Source organism: Prunus avium, chromosome 3 (assembly GCF_965620075.1).
Source record: "Prunus avium chromosome 3, drPruAviu1.hap1.1, whole genome shotgun sequence".
In the NCBI taxonomy this organism is placed as follows: Eukaryota; Viridiplantae; Streptophyta; class Magnoliopsida; order Rosales; family Rosaceae; genus Prunus; species Prunus avium.
Genome location: NC_142286.1, coordinates 39,672,169 through 39,690,081, shown reverse-complemented (window position 1 = coordinate 39,690,081; position 17,913 = coordinate 39,672,169). Strand labels below are relative to the sequence as shown.

General features: G+C 39.5%; 5 protein-coding genes across 7 annotated transcripts; 1 reads left to right on the top strand and 4 right to left on the bottom strand.

The window, feature by feature from the left end:
- The first annotated feature begins 194 nt into the window (after positions 1–194).
- LOC110756676 (ARM repeat superfamily protein) lies at positions 195–2,448 on the top strand. The gene is made up of 2 exons (XM_021958132.2): positions 195–1,071; positions 1,194–2,448. Exons 1-2 carry the CDS (start codon positions 857–859, stop codon positions 1,996–1,998), a joined length of 1,020 nt encoding a protein of 339 aa, XP_021813824.1. The 5' UTR covers positions 195–856; the 3' UTR covers positions 1,999–2,448.
- A 14-nt stretch (positions 2,449–2,462) lies between these two features.
- LOC110756075 (uncharacterized) lies at positions 2,463–5,034 on the bottom strand. Its single transcript, XM_021957462.2, has 5 exons — positions 4,532–5,034; positions 4,326–4,411; positions 3,466–3,771; positions 3,306–3,389; positions 2,463–3,137 (listed from the first exon to the last, which is right to left on the bottom strand). The coding sequence occupies exons 1-5, from the start codon at positions 4,955–4,957 to the stop codon at positions 2,759–2,761; spliced, it is 1,281 nt and encodes a 426-aa protein (XP_021813154.1). The 5' UTR covers positions 4,958–5,034; the 3' UTR covers positions 2,463–2,758.
- A 1,215-nt stretch (positions 5,035–6,249) lies between these two features.
- On the bottom strand, positions 6,250–10,338 carry LOC110756348 (protein kinase PVPK-1). 2 transcript variants are annotated; one of them, XM_021957773.2, is made up of 3 exons: positions 9,828–10,338; positions 7,950–9,122; positions 6,250–7,289 (listed from the first exon to the last, which is right to left on the bottom strand). In XM_021957773.2, exons 2-3 carry the CDS (start codon positions 9,104–9,106, stop codon positions 6,425–6,427), a joined length of 2,022 nt encoding a protein of 673 aa, XP_021813465.2. In that variant the 5' UTR covers positions 9,107–9,122; positions 9,828–10,338; the 3' UTR covers positions 6,250–6,424. The 2 variants fall into 2 exon arrangements, with proteins under 2 accessions (XP_021813465.2, XP_021813459.2); XM_021957767.2 differs by having other exon boundaries at positions 7,950–9,135; positions 9,828–10,336.
- A 1,420-nt stretch (positions 10,339–11,758) lies between these two features.
- On the bottom strand, positions 11,759–14,280 carry LOC110755956 (uncharacterized). Its single transcript, XM_021957284.2, has 3 exons — positions 14,055–14,280; positions 13,823–13,936; positions 11,759–12,152 (listed from the first exon to the last, which is right to left on the bottom strand). Exons 1-3 carry the CDS (start codon positions 14,097–14,099, stop codon positions 11,973–11,975), a joined length of 339 nt encoding a protein of 112 aa, XP_021812976.1. The 5' UTR covers positions 14,100–14,280; the 3' UTR covers positions 11,759–11,972.
- A 794-nt stretch (positions 14,281–15,074) lies between these two features.
- On the bottom strand, positions 15,075–17,789 carry LOC148296154 (RNA-binding (RRM/RBD/RNP motifs) family protein). 2 transcript variants are annotated; one of them, XM_088249756.1, is made up of 6 exons: positions 17,472–17,786; positions 17,315–17,355; positions 17,054–17,217; positions 16,842–16,941; positions 16,589–16,758; positions 15,075–15,899 (listed from the first exon to the last, which is right to left on the bottom strand). In XM_088249756.1, exons 1-6 carry the CDS (start codon positions 17,600–17,602, stop codon positions 15,366–15,368), a joined length of 1,140 nt encoding a protein of 379 aa, XP_088105882.1. In that variant the 5' UTR covers positions 17,603–17,786; the 3' UTR covers positions 15,075–15,365. The 2 variants fall into 2 exon arrangements, with proteins under 2 accessions (XP_088105882.1, XP_088105883.1); XM_088249757.1 differs by lacking the exon at positions 17,315–17,355 and having other exon boundaries at positions 17,472–17,789.
- Between the last annotated feature and the right edge of the window lie 124 nt (positions 17,790–17,913).

The following is a 17,913-nucleotide window of genomic DNA, read 5'->3' as shown; positions in this document are numbered from 1 at the left end:
AAGAGTTTTTTTTTACTTATTTGTAACTTTTTCAGGGGTATGGAGAATTCATAGTTTATCGGATATTAATCACGAGAAAAAATAAAGGTTTCAACACATGTTCTATTGTGACTTGTTCTAATTAGTGCATAAAATCTTCGATTTCCCTCATGAAGTAGAAAAACTTACTTATAACGCGAATAGTTTCGGTTTTGATTTGATACATGGAGGTTTCGATTTGACACATTAATGTGGATCTTAGTGCACAGAGGCTTCAATTTGATACTTAGAGGTTTTGTTTTGATTTGATACATGGGATCTTAACTTTTTTGATAAATAGGATCTTAAACTTAAATTTGGGTAATAGAGAAACTTGTTGGGCATTGTCACGTGAGAGAGAGTTGTTATGGGAAACTTGTTTTAAGATTGGGTTAAAGTAAAAGTGGAAATATGTAGATTTGGTTTGGTCAAAAATTCGTATTGGGCTAGAGAGCACAATGTGCAATAAAACATGAGGAAGCTAGCCTAGCCTAACGAAAATCAAAAAAGCTGACGGCGTTTGCCTTACATAAAAGGAAGTTAAAGATTCATTCTCAGGAATCGTTATTGTATTTCCAAATCAGAAACACTAAGAAAGAAGGGAAGGCTGACCAAAAAGAATAGTAAGTTGCTTCTAACTGAAACAATGGATTCGGATACCCACAAAAGCCAATTGATAATATCACGTCTTCAAGCAACCAATCCCTATATTGCCATTATCATTATTATCACTATTGTAGAGGGAGAGGCTAGCTAAAAGGCTAAGAGCCTCACCTAACAAAAGGAAAACTCTTGCAGACTGGAAAGAGAGAGTTTGAGACACAGAAACTAAGAAATCATGGAGGAACTGGTGCTGCAAAACCTATTCTATGGCGATCGAGAAGCACAGATTGAGGCTGCCACTGAACTCGGTAAATTGAATAGCAAGCAAAAGCACAAGTTGGCTGAGAGAGGTGTTATGGTTCCATTAATTTCAATGCTTCATTCGCCAGATGTTGAAGCCATTAAAGCTGCTCTGTTTTCTCTGCTTAGTCTTGCCTTTGGCAGTGAAAGGTTAGCCTCCTCTTTCACCCATTACTGGGGCTATTCAAATTACCATAAACTTATAGCATAGGACTCTCTCTAACTCTTGCTTCTTCTGTTCTGAACGATTAACTTTCTTTCTAATTTTACAGGAACAAGAGCATGATTGTGAAATCCGGGGCTTTACCGGTGTTGCTGAACCTCCTTCGATGCGAAAGCGAGGCACTGATTGAGCTCACAATAGCAGCTTTGTTGATTCTCTCATCTTGCAAGACTAACAAGTTAGCAATTGCCTCATCTGGAGCCATCCAACTCATGGTTGAAATTCTCAACATGAACAACGTGATTATTAGTAAGCAAGCCAGACTTGATGCCATAGCCACACTCCACAACCTCTCAACCTGCCATCAGATTGTACCTTCTTTGGTCTCTTGTGGCGTAATATTTTCCTTGCTGCAAATAATCCAGTACAGCTTGGAAAAACCAGGCGAGCTGGTTGACAAGGCAATTGCACTGCTTGACGACATCATTTTTTCATCGAAGAACGCACTCAAGGAAGCTGCTGCTACGCATGGAGCGATTAGGGCACTGGTTGAGATAATTGAAGAGGGATCAATGGAACGCAAGGAGCATGCAGTGAGAATACTCCTACTTATATGCCAGAGCTGCAGAGAAATATACAGAGGATTGATACTCAAGGAAGGAGCAATGCCCGGACTGCTTCAGCTGAGCGTGGATGGAACATGGGGGGCTAAAACCATGGCACGGGAGTTGCTGTTTCTATTGAGAGAATGGTCAGGCTCAGGTTATGGTTCGAGCAACCAGCAGTCGAGGAATAGGGTCATAGAACAGATTATGCAAGAAATTGATGCAGATGAAGAGAAAGTTGTGGGGACAAGTACAACAGCGTTGAGGCTGGTGGAGGAGATGCTTGCAAAGCTCAGTGGTATACCATGATCTCGACCAACTATTTATGATTATCAAATTATGCGAGTTTTGGTCCTATAGGCTGTAGGCAGACTTAGTCATTGCATCATTGTGAAAATGGTGCCCTCTCTTCGTAAATAGAATTGGCTTCGGAACCTCTTATGACAATTTAATAGGTGATTGGATCTTAAACTCTGGCATTTTCTACAGATTAAGATGTTAAGAACATAGTGGTTCATCTCGTTTATTGAATAAACGACAAGGACAACAATGTCGTTCTCTGTTTCTCTCAAACTTCATAAACGTCAAGGTTTAGATTTCTTTCCAGTGGAGATTTAATATTAATTTTAGCATTAAATAAAAAAAGATTCGGGAGGAAGGTCAGAACTGCTGCAAACTGCAAAGTATCTCATTCTTCCCAATTGAAAATGAGTCACATAAATATTTACCCAAAATAAAGAAAAAAGAAAATATGGAATGTGAAGGAGGAAACATAGAAAAACACCACATCAACATTAAGCAAGCAGCCTCATAGCAAATCCCACTATCAAGATAAAACCATTCAACAAAACAACAAATTTCAGTTGTGTGACAATATTTTTAACCATGGCTTTAGCTTCGGGAATTCATCCCACCCTCCTAAAATGAACATATAGCTACCATTCTCCTTTCATATAAGCGTATGGTTTGGAGGATTATTATTTTGATGTTATAACATCTTTCTATAAAGAAAAAAAAGAAAACAGCATCTCTACATCCATGGAAAAACCAGCATGGATTAGAATATGTTTCAGCCTGACCTTCTATAAAAGCTGTAGGCCACAGCCACTGTTGCCACTGCTCCAACCACGGCTGCAGCTGCAAGAACATCACTTTGCTCCCATTTTCCGATCAAGCTTGACAGCCTGCCCAAGGCATCCTTCTTGCCACATGCTTCTGTGGTTTCTTTCAGTTTCTTTTCCTCGCTTCCACTGTTCTGCTCCAAACTTGCATCTTTGCAGCATGTAAATCCATTAGCACCCTGGCAACAGCCTGAGAAGTTCTCATTATTCTGAATCTGATTGCCATTTTCTTGGGGCTTCTCCTCGCTTTTCTTATTATCTTCTCCATTTGGGAGCTTCTGGTCATTAACTTTTTCACCTTCTTCAGAAGATACTCCCATTTGGCCCCTGTTAGGAATGAAATTGAATTTCATGTTCAGCTTTTAAAATATTAAATTCAAAGTCTCATCAGTAGCTAGCAAGCAAGAAGGGACGCATCAATAGTTGAGAGGCTCGTGGTGGACATGAACTACAGGTAGGATCGGAAGACCAAGGCAAAACCAAAAAAACACAAACCTCCAAAGTCGTTCTATGATCTCTCCCTTTCCAATATGCTGATCAAGCAATTCTGGCACATCATCAGGTGTGACGTAGCCATACCTGCAATTAATAATACCACATATTCAAAACACAATCCATTATTGTCAAGTTTAAATTGCTATGATCGGGATATTACCAGTGGCCTGTTAGGATTCCATCCGAACCTGGGCTGTAGATAATCAAGTTCCCAGCATACTTGTGGCCTCCAATGTGAGAGCATGGACTAACGAACACTTGATTTGTAAGTCCTCGCAATTCAGCCTCCTCTCTGAACTTATCAATGAGAACAGGTCCACAAACACCACATCTTCGATCTCGACTACCATGTGCACATACAAATACATGGGAGCCGGTCAACGCCTCATGCACTCCAGATGCCCATGGTTTATTATTCACAAGGACATCATCAACGAAGCTATCCACATCTGACTCTTTCAATCCCCTTTGATCAAGAAACAAAAACAACCTCAGAGTCACATGAGAAATTTACAGGGAATAATAACCTAACACTCTTTAATTCTATAAAAGGACACAGTCATTGACTGAACCACATAAATGCAATTTGTAGAACAAAATTCAGAAGTTTGCACATATCTAAATAATTCATTGAATTTATCAGAATCTCTTAAGTCAACAAGGGAAGTCAAAACAGAACTAAAACACTACATATGGCCATACCTCGCATCCAATCAATTGCCAAGAAAATCAGCATAATCTCAGAGTGAACAAGGAGAATTTGAAGGTCCAAAACACACTAGACTAGCTCAACTTGAGACTTCATAATTTTACCCCACAAAAAAAAAAAAAAAAAACTTGAGACTTCATAAAGTGGAATCTCAAAATCATAAGACCTATCCCTAGCTAGAACTCAGCACAATCTTGAAGTCAAGCTAAGCAAATTTTGAGAATCTAAACACCACTCCTGGCTAATAATTTAAGTCGAGTAAATTCCGATCAAATTAACGCCATAAGCCCAACTAAATAAGGTGAATTTACCTGTATTTGATCATTTGTGGGAAAATCAACACATCGCCATCGGAAAACTCAGTTCCTTCGCGTCCTTCACATACTGTCAGCTTCGTCTATCAGAAAGAAGGAACAAAGTAACCAAGTCAACTCATTAGCTCCAAGACATAAAAAAAAAAAAAAAGCATGAAAACGTAATTAGAAACACAGAAGTAGCATTCGAGCTTAACGCGGACCTTAACAGCGATGTCGTTCTTGCGAGCTTTGAGAGCAGAGGCGAAGAACTTAGGTAGGGGATCGGACTCGGAGCCCTCGACGCGAGAGGGCCAGGCCTCAGGGGTCTTGTAGCAGAGGAAGACGTGGCGGTCGTAGGCGTCAACGGTACCGGCGAGCTTGGTCTCGTACATCTCGGATCTCTGGAAGCCGTACTTCTCATCTTCGGCGGGCAAGGTGGAGAGGTCCTCAGAGGCCATTGTTAGGGTTCGCTGAGAGCGAGGAGGAGGGAGCAGTAGAAGGGGTCGTCTGGTGAAGGTTGAAGAAGTTGAAGTTGAAGTTGAAGTTGAGAGGGAAATGAGAGAGAAGTTGCGTTGGGTCACTATTAATATGATGAGGCTGCTTAGGGGACGGTGGTGTCGGTATGGGTATGGGTGCGCAATGCGCATACGGCATACGATGGGTTTTGAAGATCGGAAAGGGAGATGGATGGATGGGTAGACGGGGGATAGGGCGTGGTATTGTTGGGCAAGAAAGCGTGGGTACAGTATAACAGCGCAGAGTAAGCGTGGTAGAAACGCGCGGCAATTGCAATTACCACTAAATTACCATAGAAAATGTCAGCTGAGAATTCTCTACTAAACAACTCTCAACTGTTAACAGCCTGATTACTTATTATAATTCAATTCCTGCTTTTTTGTGTGTTTATTACACGTTAAAATCTGTAATTAAATATATAAATAAACCGATTTAAGTTTTTTGATTCTCTAATTTAAGTTTCTATTTTCATAATGTCCTCCATTCATGGTAAATAAATATATCACAATTTAATTACTAATTACTAATTAGTAGGCAATGGAGGTCGAAGGTTCGTGTGCTTACGATTAAAAGTGATTTTAGCCTAAAATTTGGTAATGGAATAAAAACTTGGGATTAGATTATCATAATCCCATTTGAATAAATAATAATTTCGACAAAAGAAAATGAAGTAATGTGTTTTTCTAGTAGCAAGTGATTTTGATTTTAACTTTTTATTTCAACTCTCCGATCATATATAATATATTGGAGGGAGGGAGCAAAAATATATTTCTTGCACGCAAAGATGGAGGGTCCCTACCTAAAGAAGAGGACCACTCACTCTCAGTTCACTTTCTGTACCTGGAATCTGGGGTACAAGCGCGCTCATCTAAACTAAATCACCGGATGTTGCACCATACACATTTGATTTAGGATTCCCCTGCAGCCTGCAGATTCATTCCTTAGATAGGGACTGAGGTCAAAACTGTAAAATTCGAGAAATCTTTTGATTAAATTGGTGAAGTGGCCACCTGCAATTGGGCCTTCACATTCTGCCATGAAACAGACGGTCATTTCATTACTGCTATATATTAATGAGGGATTAAAGTCAATCATGCCTCAAAGCCCAACTTGGACAAACTTCTAATACTGGTTTAATTTGTCACATCACACAATTGATTGGGTGTTATGTATCCTAATGTTTAAATATGAAGTGTAAGGAAGGGTGACTTTAAAAATATATGGAAATTTATACATACATTATTACATCTTCATGGTGTTTCTGTTGGTCTTCAAACCTAATGGAAAAACATATCTTCGGGTCGGGCTAGGCCAACCCGATCCGATCAGTATATAGGCCGAAAGTCAGACGGTCCTATATAAATGTTTCTTTTTTAAAAGAATGAAAAAAAAGAAGTAAGCATTCATAAACATCAAAGTACGCTTGCAGAAAAAGAAAGATCAGCAATTTCATTCCTCATTTTCAAAACATTTGCATTTTCTCAATGCTGTTATCATAATGGTGCAGTTACATGTTCCTATCAAAGGAACTCCCAAATTGTATTCATGTGGATGAATCAGTTGGAGACTTGTTCATCCAAGTAAAACAAGGCTAAGAATCAAAAGAAATCAATCTCTAAATAATTACCAGAAGGCTTCAAGTCAACACCCGGCACCTTCCCGTTTATTGGTGGCTTTGGCGCATCAGGACTTTCCAATATGTAGTGCTTTGGCACCTGGGGTGGAGTTGTACAGCGAATTAGTGCCCAATTAACACTTTGAAAAAATGGATGCTGTTTGACTTCTGTAGCCCCTCGCCTATACGCAAGACGATGCTGTGGCTCTTTCACAAGTAAACCTCTGATCAGATCCCTTGCTGCAAAGCTGACAGAAGGTGACTCTGGAAATCTTAAAGGCTGCCCAACCACATTAAACAAAGTAGCCCGGTTCCCTGCCCCCTTGAATGGAGTTTTTCCAAACAAAAGTTCATAGAGAAAGATCCCGAATGTCCACCAATCCACAGCACTGCCATGGCCTTCACCTTTAATAATTTCAGGCGCCAAGTACTCGTGTGTTCCCACAAAGGACATTGATCTAGCACTCGTGGGTTCTGCAATTAGCTCAGGGAGAGGGCTCACTTGATTGTGTATATCATTCTTCACTTTGCTCTTTTTATCTTTCTTGGGCTTGCCTGATAAAAAGCGAGGAGCAAAACATGTCGGTGTAATGCAATCTGGTTGCATTACACAAGTTGGTTCAATGCATGCAGGCTGAACGCAGTATGCAGATTTCTTTGTCTCCAAGGTTGAGTTTGAAAATCTCACAAGGGTGGGCGAAACAGCACATCTTAAAGAAAGGTCAAAATCTGAAAGCATTATATGTCCATCTTCCCTCACCAAAACATTCTCTGGTTTGAGGTCTCTGTAAATGATCCCGAGCATATGCAAATACTCCAAAGCAAGGAGAACTTCAGCCACATAAAACCTGGAAAAACAAATGGGTGACTAAGGAGCTATAATTATTCTTAATAGCATGTTCTCATCTCTGGCAATTTGGCAAATAAACATGTGTAAACTCGATGTTCTTCTTTTTATAGTTTTGCTCCTCTCTTTCTTTAAAGGGTTTCTAGTTCTGCTTCTCTCTTTTCTCTAAAGGCTATTATTGAAATATGATTCCTCTTGTAACCTAAACTGAACTGTGTATGTGTGTGGCGTAAATTGAACGTGACTCAGTGAGGGAGGGAGGAGGGAGGGAGAGTTCTACATCCAGACATACAGACCATAAGTCTTACAAAGACAACCCTAACCATTACTGAAACCGCAAAATTCCATTAATAACCTAAACGACACCGAAAGAAATGTCTCACAAGTTACAGCTGGGAGCCACATAAAAGTATGTTTCGAAATGGGGAAGCATACAATAGTTGATAGTTTGCAGAATATTGTAAGCATGGGTTCAAGTTTACCTAGTTTTTACCACCAAATGTTTTCCTTGGCTATGGCCGACTGTTTAATCAATAATATCTGTTTGCTCCTTAATTTTCTTTCTTACTCATAGACGAAATAAGGTAATTAGGTGGTTCACTATATGTAGTCATTAGACCAAAGAGTAAACTGAAAGTAGAAGTCGAAAGCAATATCTAACCTGGCAGCATGCTCTGGAAAATGCTTCCCAGGTTGTTTTTGCCTGAGTGCATGCAGATCACCCCCAGGGCAAAACTCCATCACCAAGCAAGAGAACTTATCTGTCTCAAAGTGTGTATACAATGTGGGCAGAAAAGGATGATCCAGAGATTGCAGTATCTCTCTTTCTGTCTGAGCCCTAAGAAGCTTTTTCCTACTTGCCAGTGCTGCTTTATCCATAACCTTCATGGCAAAATAAGTTTTAGTGCCGGCCAGTTCAGATAAATAAACACTACCTATATCTCCACATCCCAGTCTTCTCAACAACTTGAAATGATTAATACCCAGCATCCCATCATGAGATCGGACAGCTTGCATTGCTTCCCATCTTGTATCATTTGCCTTGTGGGGCTTGTACATGGAATTACTCAAACTACTGGAGCTGCTCTCGTCACTAACATCACTGCCAGTACTGCCTCTATAGATGCTGTTCTTGCTGCTCTCAATAAGCTCACAGGAATTAGTAACTTCACCACTTTCACCAGACTTCTCAATGCTGCTTGTACATTCGCTGACTTCTGTGTTGGTGAAACTCTGTTTGGCTTCACAATATAGAGAGGCAGAATACAAACTGTTCTGAGGGCTTGCACAAAAGGTTGCTGCTGGGTGAGAAATTAAGTTGCTATTTTTCTGCCCAGAAACTCCTTTACATGGACCTAAAACATGATTTCTAGATTCCAGAAATCTACTTGAATCACTACTGTCAACAGGATTCTTCATGCTTGATTTTGCTTCTAGTACAGAAACCTTGTTCAAATAAGAAGTTTCGGGTGGTTTGTGAAGAACATCATTTGGGCCTCCATGTTCAAGTTTTCCTCCGTTTGAACTGTTGTAATGCTTTCCCATATTGAGAAACTCTTCCTGCTGCATGGTATTAGCTGTCTTGTTGGGATTCTTTTGATTAATTACAGAACCATTTGGATAGCCAACTGTCTTCAAGCCATAAGTATGAGCAGTCACACAGGATGGGGACAAAACCCCTTCACTTCTAGATTGTTTTGGAGATGGAGGCTGCGAAGAACGAGGAGTACCAGTTGTGGAAGGAGGGTTGTTGCCTACATCTGGTGCAGAATGACAAGTCTTTGATAAAGAATCAACCCCATCAGCCAGTGACTCCATAGCTTTCACACTGCCACTGCAAATTCCAACTGAGCACAGAGATTATAAGAGATGCAATTTCCAATGTAATCTCTCTACTAAATGCATTAATTACAGAATCTTCAACTGAAATGTCTTCCTAGAATCAAAATAAAGTAACAAAAGAGTAGGGAAAGAAACTGCGTTTTAGGAAAATTTTGAAATACAGAATGCAAATTCAAACAAAACATAATTCGCAAAATCTGCACAGACAATATACAATTAAAGAAAATCCCATGAGGAGAAAACAAGATATTATCTACAGCTGAACCGAAATTCAAGATGCGAGCCTTAATTCACAATCTAATGAATGCCAGAAGCCAACGACTTATGGAATAATCAATGGCACCACGAAAAGGGAAAAAATTACATTTCTTTAACAAGTTTCTCAATAACCCAAACGCCCTTTTTGGTGGCACAGAAATATTCGACGATAAAGAAAAAAAAACTGATTATTTGACAAAACCTTCAACACAAATTTCTCTTCATTTGGGAGCCAAGAAAGCCAAATTCTCCACTGATTGGAGCCCAATACAGCTGAACACCAAACCCAAGTTCTAATTTTGATTCTTTGCAAACCAAACCAAACCTGACTTTATTTTTCTTTTTTCTTTCCCTACAGTTTTTCCGCACCCAGACAGAACGACAACTCAAAAGAACCTCAAAGTAAAGCACCAAAGAAGCAAAGAAAGCTTAAGAATACCTGATCAGAGGGGAGAGAAAGCAGAGGAGAGCAAGCAATCTTGCATGGCTGGTGGGTACAATGACAGAGAGAGACCCAAACACCTCACAGAGAAAGTGAAATAACTTTGAGGGTCTGCTCTGTATCTTTTGGGTTTCACTGAAGAGCTTCAGATCCGATCGAAACAAGAAAGCAAGAGGTTGAAACAACAAGGACCCGAAGAAAAATAGTAATAAATTTATGATTTTTATATGGGGAGGGAAAAAGTTGTAGTTTCTCTGTTGGTTTTTCGTCGTGGTATGGATGGGAGACGGGATTAGACAGAAAACGAAGCCAACTTCACAAGCAAAGCAGAGATTAAAAGCCGTCTTTGTCTTTGGATGGTTCTCTCTGTTCTCTAATGAGAAAGAAGATTAAAAAAAATATATAAGAAAGAAATAAAGAAATGCTCTCTCTTCTTGCTCTGCTTTTCTTGTTCTTGTTTTTGTAAAAATCACTTTTGAGTGGGTACTACTATGAGACTGTTTATCATAGCTTATGGGGCACCTCCCTTTCTGATTTTTGGGTCCCCCCTTTTATTTCTGAAATAAACCTTCAGTATTTTCTTTTTATCTGAATATAAACGTAGGCTTATATTCTCTTATTAGAAAATTAAATCGTTCTCTGTTTGCAGACGTGATTTAGACTAGTTAATAAAAACCGATCTATTACAACTAAATATGAATTCAGATTTTAAATGCATGAACATTATGGTTGTGATTTCTTAAAGTCTGAGGATTTGATCTTCTAGAGAAAACACCATAATATCAAGTGGTAGTCTCACCGTCTCACGACCAAACCAATAAAAAACAAAGGTAAGCTTTGAATATTCCTCAACATTGTCGCATTTTTCAAGCATCAAGCATTCTTTCACCTGAAATATTATATATATTTTTATATCAATGGAATCTAATCTAAGAGCGAAAAGATCCGTCAATTTCTAAATTGATGGGTTTTTATATCACCACCTGTCGTGGTGTAAGTCAAATCACATGCAGAATGCAATTGGACAATCCCGTCAACACAACCAAAATATTTCTCATTGGCCAGAAGAACACCAAAATTCAGGGAGCGCATCGAGGACTTTTAATTTTCTTTCGACATTAATTTACGTGTCAATTTTTCGATGATAATGAAATTATATTAGTCGTAATCACATGGGGCTTAAGTAAACCGCGCACCAATTTCATTAACTTCTTTCGCGGGAAGCAGGAGGGGGGGGTCACATGCGCACACGTGAACATCGCCAGAAGCACGTGGACGGCTGTCATGCCCGTCGCATGAAACTACGGTACGCCTGCGGTGAAGCAAATGGAGGGCATACTCGTCTTTTCAGACAGGGCGCCCGTTATCAATTCCATGTTACGAACTTCGGGCATGTGGGTCCAGAATGCAACGCCGCTGGGTCCCACTATTCTTGCACATGGGGGCTTTGGTGGGTCCGGCGCCGGGTCTGGTGTATGTAGTGCAGACGGTAAGCACAAAAGGAGGGCAAATACGGTAGTTGAGTAGTCTTTCATGATGGTGACCGCATACACGTAACATGCTTTGCTATCAAGTGGGTCCCAGAAACCCACTTCCTTCCTAGTCCTCAAAATTTGATTCCTATCAGGCATCAGACGGTTATAAATGGCTCCCGAACATGACGGATGCTGTGAGTTTTTGCACCTTAAACTCTAGTGGTGCCAACGGACACGTGTAATCATTAGGGGGAGTTCAGACAACGTCCACACTAGTGGGGACCACTGTCACCAATCACCTAAACAAAAGTTCTTGCTTTAAACCAATCATTTTCGGTGTTGCTGTGCCGTGCCTCCGCAGGCTAGACTTTCTCCATTTCCTCCGAAAAAAGAAAAAAAAGATGAAGAAAAACGTAGTGGTTATACAAACTAGAAGCACCGAACAATCCTGGAAACAAACAATCATAGCATCTATCTCCATTGCAATAATAATACAGACCCTCTGCTTTTGCTTTTCTTTTTCTTTTTCTCCTTCACTGTACATGGACAAACTAGCAAGTTGGCACAGCGATGTGATAAGGAAACTAAAGAACACCACATTCGCTTCATTTTGTTTTGAGATTGTGTGTGCAGTGATTGAGTGGAACTAATAACATAAAAGAAAATGTCATGATTGTTCTAGTAAATTTTCCAAGTACAAATTTAAGATATATCTCGCCGTGGACAAAACATCAAGCCTCTTCTCACTAGGTTCGTACTTCCCCTTCCGAAGCTGGTACCTATGAGTTACAGCTGAGATTGTGTAAGTTTGGCCTTCTATTGTCACACTCTCCCCACATTGTAGGTTCTGCAGCATGGAAGGTTCAATAAGAATACATACACAAGGAAAAGAAAAGAAAAGAAAAATAGATACCCCAGCAGTAAATTACACTAATCATATAGCTATAGGGCCTACTTGGATCCCCATGAATGAACAAACAGAGTAATATAGACAACATGACAGACATAATTCCACTAATCATACCAGGACTATTAATTCCCATAAATGAACCTACAGAGTAATACTGACAACATGACAGACATAAACAATCAGTTTGGGTGTACATAAAGTTTGAGAGAAGTGTTAGAAGTTCAAGTTTCATAGAGGGTGTGATCATTTGCTAGCCAAAATACAAAGATCCAACATTTGATCCCATATCTGAATCATCTCTCATGCCAGTACAAATCTCCGAATAATATAAAATAGCGCTTAGACATTTAAGAAACTAAAATTATGCAAAGACCTTAGATATACGAGATGATCCAAGCCAAGGTCAAATAATTTCCTCAAAATCTCTTCATCCTAACCCTACATGTCAAGCTCTGTTTATTTATTTTACCATCTTCCTCTTTGAGATGACCCAAGCCAAGGTCACATATCCCAACAGAAACATGCTCCTATTTCTTTCATTTCCTTCGGAGGCAGCTGGTTGATGGCTAGTCAAAAGGATATGAGATGGAGACCTGAATACAGCAGAGTTGCAGCATTTTCTCCTTGGGGCACCTTACAATGTTGAGATGTCAGATATATCCTTCAAACATTATTTTTCTGAGTGTGTGAAATGTATTGCTTATCTGTCAATACATATTAAAACGGGTCTCACAGCCTTTAGTATGGTTTTGCCTTTTTTCTCAGGCACAGTGATGCTTATCAGACAAAAGATAGCAAAAGTGGGATGTATTGGGGTTCAGTCTCCTCCGAAACCTAAAAAGAGCTTCAGTTTGTGATTTCCCCAAAAGTTTTGCCTACACCAATCCATGGGAATATGTGATGATGCCACCCCTAAGCAAAATGTATCCAGTTAACAACTCTTTCAAAGTTTCAAGACATCGATTAAGCAGCTGCCTGCTAGGCAATTCGTGGCGTTCTTATTATAATCTCCAGATTTTTACACTCTAAAGACTTCCTTCTAAAGTTAATACTTAGTCACACCCTAATCCACATCATTCATACTTAGTCATCACAATAATTGAGTTTAAACAGCTCATCATAACATACCATACAAACTTATCTCAAACATCATGGATCAGAACCTGAATATAATACAATAACACAATAACCAAGAGCAATATAGTTCAGTCAGTTCCAATGCAGCACATGCCTATTCCCCGCTAAACAGACATTCCTAGATTCAGATCAGAACGATCCCTAAAATTATTCGTGGGATTTCTTTGCCACAAGGCTGCACATATCCCAATCTGTCTAAGAAAGGGAAACACTTGAGCCTCTCAATTTAATAGTTTTTTTTTTTTTTTTCCTTATCCAGCTATGCAATCCCTTAAACAAAAACTTAAAAAAACAATTGGTAGAATAAAATTCAACATATCGTAATCTCAATTTGGGAAGCCAGCAACAGTGAGAAGCACAATTTGGGTAGGCTTAAACCCAAAATCATGATATTTACAAGTGGATTATGAATGTTAATGAGCAAATGATGAGCATAAATAGAGAAATGGGTACAAGATGTAGGGACTTACGGAGGGAAAGCATCGAACGCCAAGGTTCTTGGGCGGAGGCGTTATTTCGATTACTTTGTAAGGGTGATGGTTATCTCTGTTCCTCTCTTTCTTTCTGCAAGAGACTTGAAGTAGCTAGAAAAAAAAATTAAAAAAAAGGAAATGGGAACGGAAAATGGAGATTAGCTAATCTTACATAAATAAATAGAAAAATAAAATCCATGAATTGGTGTGTATCTATCTCTCTGTGTACCTTTGGGTGTGGACCCACGCCCAGGTTCCAGGACACCATGGCCATTCTCTCTCGAGCTCTCTGTGGCTGATACTTGAGAGGCAGACCAGCTCGGAGAAAGGGAAATAATGCCAGAAAAAAAATAGTTCCGATTTTTGTTGGGGGGGGTTAATTTCTCAGGCGCCACTGAATTATCAACTTATTTCAATCGGACACCACAATTTTTGTACCTCTTTTAACAGAAAAGTGAGAAAATGCTATTTCACCACTTTTGACTTTGAACGTTTACAAACACTTTTGACTTCGAACGTCTACAAAGATTTTCCCAATACTGATTGTATCATGGGAAAGTTAATAAAAAACTAAATGTAATAGAAACACTAAGGCCCATTTGGAATGTTTATGTAGGAATACTTCTGTTTATAAGCGTTTTTTCAGATGTGCTTCTATTACAAGGGCGTAATTTGTTTTTTCATTGAATATCCAAGTGCTTATTATGTAAGAGCACTTCTTTTCATAAGCACTTTTTTGGAAGTGCGTAATTTTATTAAATATCTAACTACTTTCCTAAGAAACGATTTCTGAGAAAACACATAGCAAGTGCTTCTTCATAAAGCACTTTTGTAACCCAAAAACACTTATAAATTTTTCTGCCAAAGGCTATCAAAAGTGCTTTTAGTTGTTACGAAACATTTTTGGCCCCTTCAGAAGTACTCCAAACAGCCCCTAAAGTACATACATTACATAAACCCAAATCAATACGTATAAGCGTGCTTGGAAACCATAAGAAGAAATTCGTGTCATCTGGCGCATGTGAGATTTTTTATTTATTTTTAAACCATAAACAACACTTTTCTGTTTCTTGCCAGGGAAAAAGGGCAAGAAAGATAGAACGATGTGAACTTACTTCCCAACCAAAAAGTAGCAAACCAGTTGAGAATTTTGTAAGATAATCTCCAAAGGATGAGGTCAAGGAATCATTACCATAAATGGTAGGGTGATCCTACAAAAAGGAGAAGAAATATCTTCGGAGAACGAGTCTAATGCAAACATCTGCACAATGTGCAGCCTGTTACTGATAATTGGCAGATAAATAAGAAAGAACCAGGTCCCTTTGATCTCGTAGTCTTGGTACAGAAAAGGGTAAAATGGAAATTGATCCTTCAAAGAAATAAAAAGAATTAAACTAAGGTAAATATGGAACATCTTTGACACAAAAATAAAAGAAACTGGAAACATAAGCCAGTAGAGTAGACTTGAAGCCAAGAGCTACAAACAACACCTTTGCGTTTGGCTGCAAGACTTCTTTAGTCCTAAAATACAACAAACCTTCTACCTCCCATATGGATGATATCGACCACTACCTGCACCACCATATCCCCCTCTACTACCATAAAAGGAAGCTCCACTACCACCTCCGTAGCCACCTCCAAAACCTGCATCATAACCACTCCCGTAACCACCACCAGCTGCACCACCAGCACTTCCATATCCCCCATAACTCTCGCCAGCTCCACCATAACCGCCTCCTAGATCATAACCTCTGCTATAGGCTCCTCCATAACGGCCCGAGTATCCTATGGATGATTCTCCCCTATAAGCCCCTATACCGCCACCACCACCACCGCCTCCGTATACTCCATAGCCGCCAAATTCACTGCCACCATATCCTCCATATGCACTACCTCCCCTACCACCATAGGCCGCAGTTGACCTATAACCACCAGCAGCGCCATAACCGCCACCTCCAAATCCCCCATAGCTATCTCCATACCCACCACCATATGCAGGCCGAGAATCGCTGTAACGTTTTGATGGGGCTGCAGGTAGGTTTGGCTTCTTTGGCTCTGCCTTTTTAATCTCCACCTACAAGAAATGAGAGATGAAAATCTAAATCATCAAGCCTCTTGATTGATCAAAGATGCATCTAGTAAAAACATAATTGGATCCATAGATTTCTTCCACAACTGCATGTTCACCGCAACCGTAGAGTACATGTAAACTATTTTCCTGTGCACAATAAATTCCACCTCAGTTTTGTTTGTTCAAGCATTTGTATATGGTTCCTTATTCCATCACTTTAAAAATAAATAAAGCAACAGGAACTTTCAGTAATCTACAGGTACTATACTGAACTAAGCAACGAACTAGCGCAACCCATAATGGAACTATTATTCAACATCCACCAGCTGAAGAAAAAAAATAAAAAAGCCAACTGGAATTATAATTTTATCATGAGGTCTTGCAAGCAGCACATATGAAGGGAGCAAAAACTCAATTGCCAACGTGAGAACAACAACACATGCAATAAACATGAAATCTTGATAATCAAGATACTGAGCTGGGCCCCCGTGAATGACACCAGTACTTGACATTAAAGAGGATATGTAGAACATCAACGCAAAATTTGACAAACACCAAAATGCTAACTACAACCAATACAATAGCTAATGCACATAATAACTATTTCAGGATCCGCACCGTGTAAGGCAATTATAAAGCATATACGGGCACAGAGAAATGCAAGCATAGGCTATATTCAGTACATAGCTCACCTGAGCTCCAGCGAACTCAAGCTTGTTCCCCTTGTCCAAGAGTTCGTCAACTGATTGCTCTGTGTCAAAGGTAATAAATCCAAAGCCACGGGAGCGACCGGTGGAGTGGTCTCGCATAATCTGATGCTCCTTGACCTCTCCAAACTGTGAAAAGAAGTCACTAAACTCATCTGCCCATTTACAAACAATAAATAAGTACCTCAACAACTATATAATGAAAGAAAAACCAAAAACTGAAAAGAAAAAAGATCACCTTCATTAACGGTTGTTGGAATTCCACCCACGAAAATCTTCTTAGTCTTGAAATCCTTAGACCCCATTGCTCCCCTCGGTATTGTGCGCTTGATTTCCACCTACAAATTAGAAAAATCAAAGACCATAAAGCAGGTTGATATGACATAGAAAATATTAAAAAGAAAGTATGCAACTCAAGATTGTGAGCGAATAAAAGTAAAAAAAGCTTACTTGTTTGCCATTGATAACATGAGTTTCGTCAATGACTTTATCAACGACAGAGGGGTCTGCATAGGTCACAAAACCGAACCCACGGGGCTGCCCCGTTTTCCGGTCCTTCATTATCACCGAATCTATAATTTCACCGTATTTGCCGAAATGCTTTATAAATTGCGCTGCATTACCACAAAAAATTTACAATCAGAAACCCTAATAATTAGAAAAACACTGCAATTAGCTCAGAAAAAAAAAGGAAGAAAAAGAAAACCCTACCTGTAGTTGTCTCTCTGGCCAAACCCCCTATAAAGATTTTCCTACGGAATTACAGAAAAAATAACTAGCTGAGATTCGTTTTTGTCTTGGTTTTGCCCAAATTTTCTGAGGAACCAAACGGGGGCTAAAAGTGGAGGAGAGGAGAAAGAGAGATTACCCAGGACTGGCTCCGTCGCCAGTATGAGGTTGAGACTTGTAGTCTTCATCCTCCGCCTCATCTCTGTGGTCTGACCTGTTAATGTCGTGAGCTTCACCGTCAAGGTTGGCATCGTTAGTCTGCGAATCCATGGATTTCGAATTTTGACTCAAAGTATACACAGAGAGCTCCTCCAAAGAAGAAGAAGAAGAAGAAGTTAGTTAGCCCTAGACACAAGACCGAAACCGAAAAGGACCAAACTCAAGTGTATTCTGTTCAGTATTTGGTGCCGAGGCTCTTAAACCCTCTCACGGCATTTGAGTTTAAGATATATTGCGATTGTAAAGTGTTTTCCTTTTTTTTTTTCGTCTTGTTAAAAAAGGGGCCCTGCTTTTTTAGTATTTTATTTTTGCTACAAGTAATAGTCTAATTATTTTAAATTAATTAACAAAACTTCAACAAA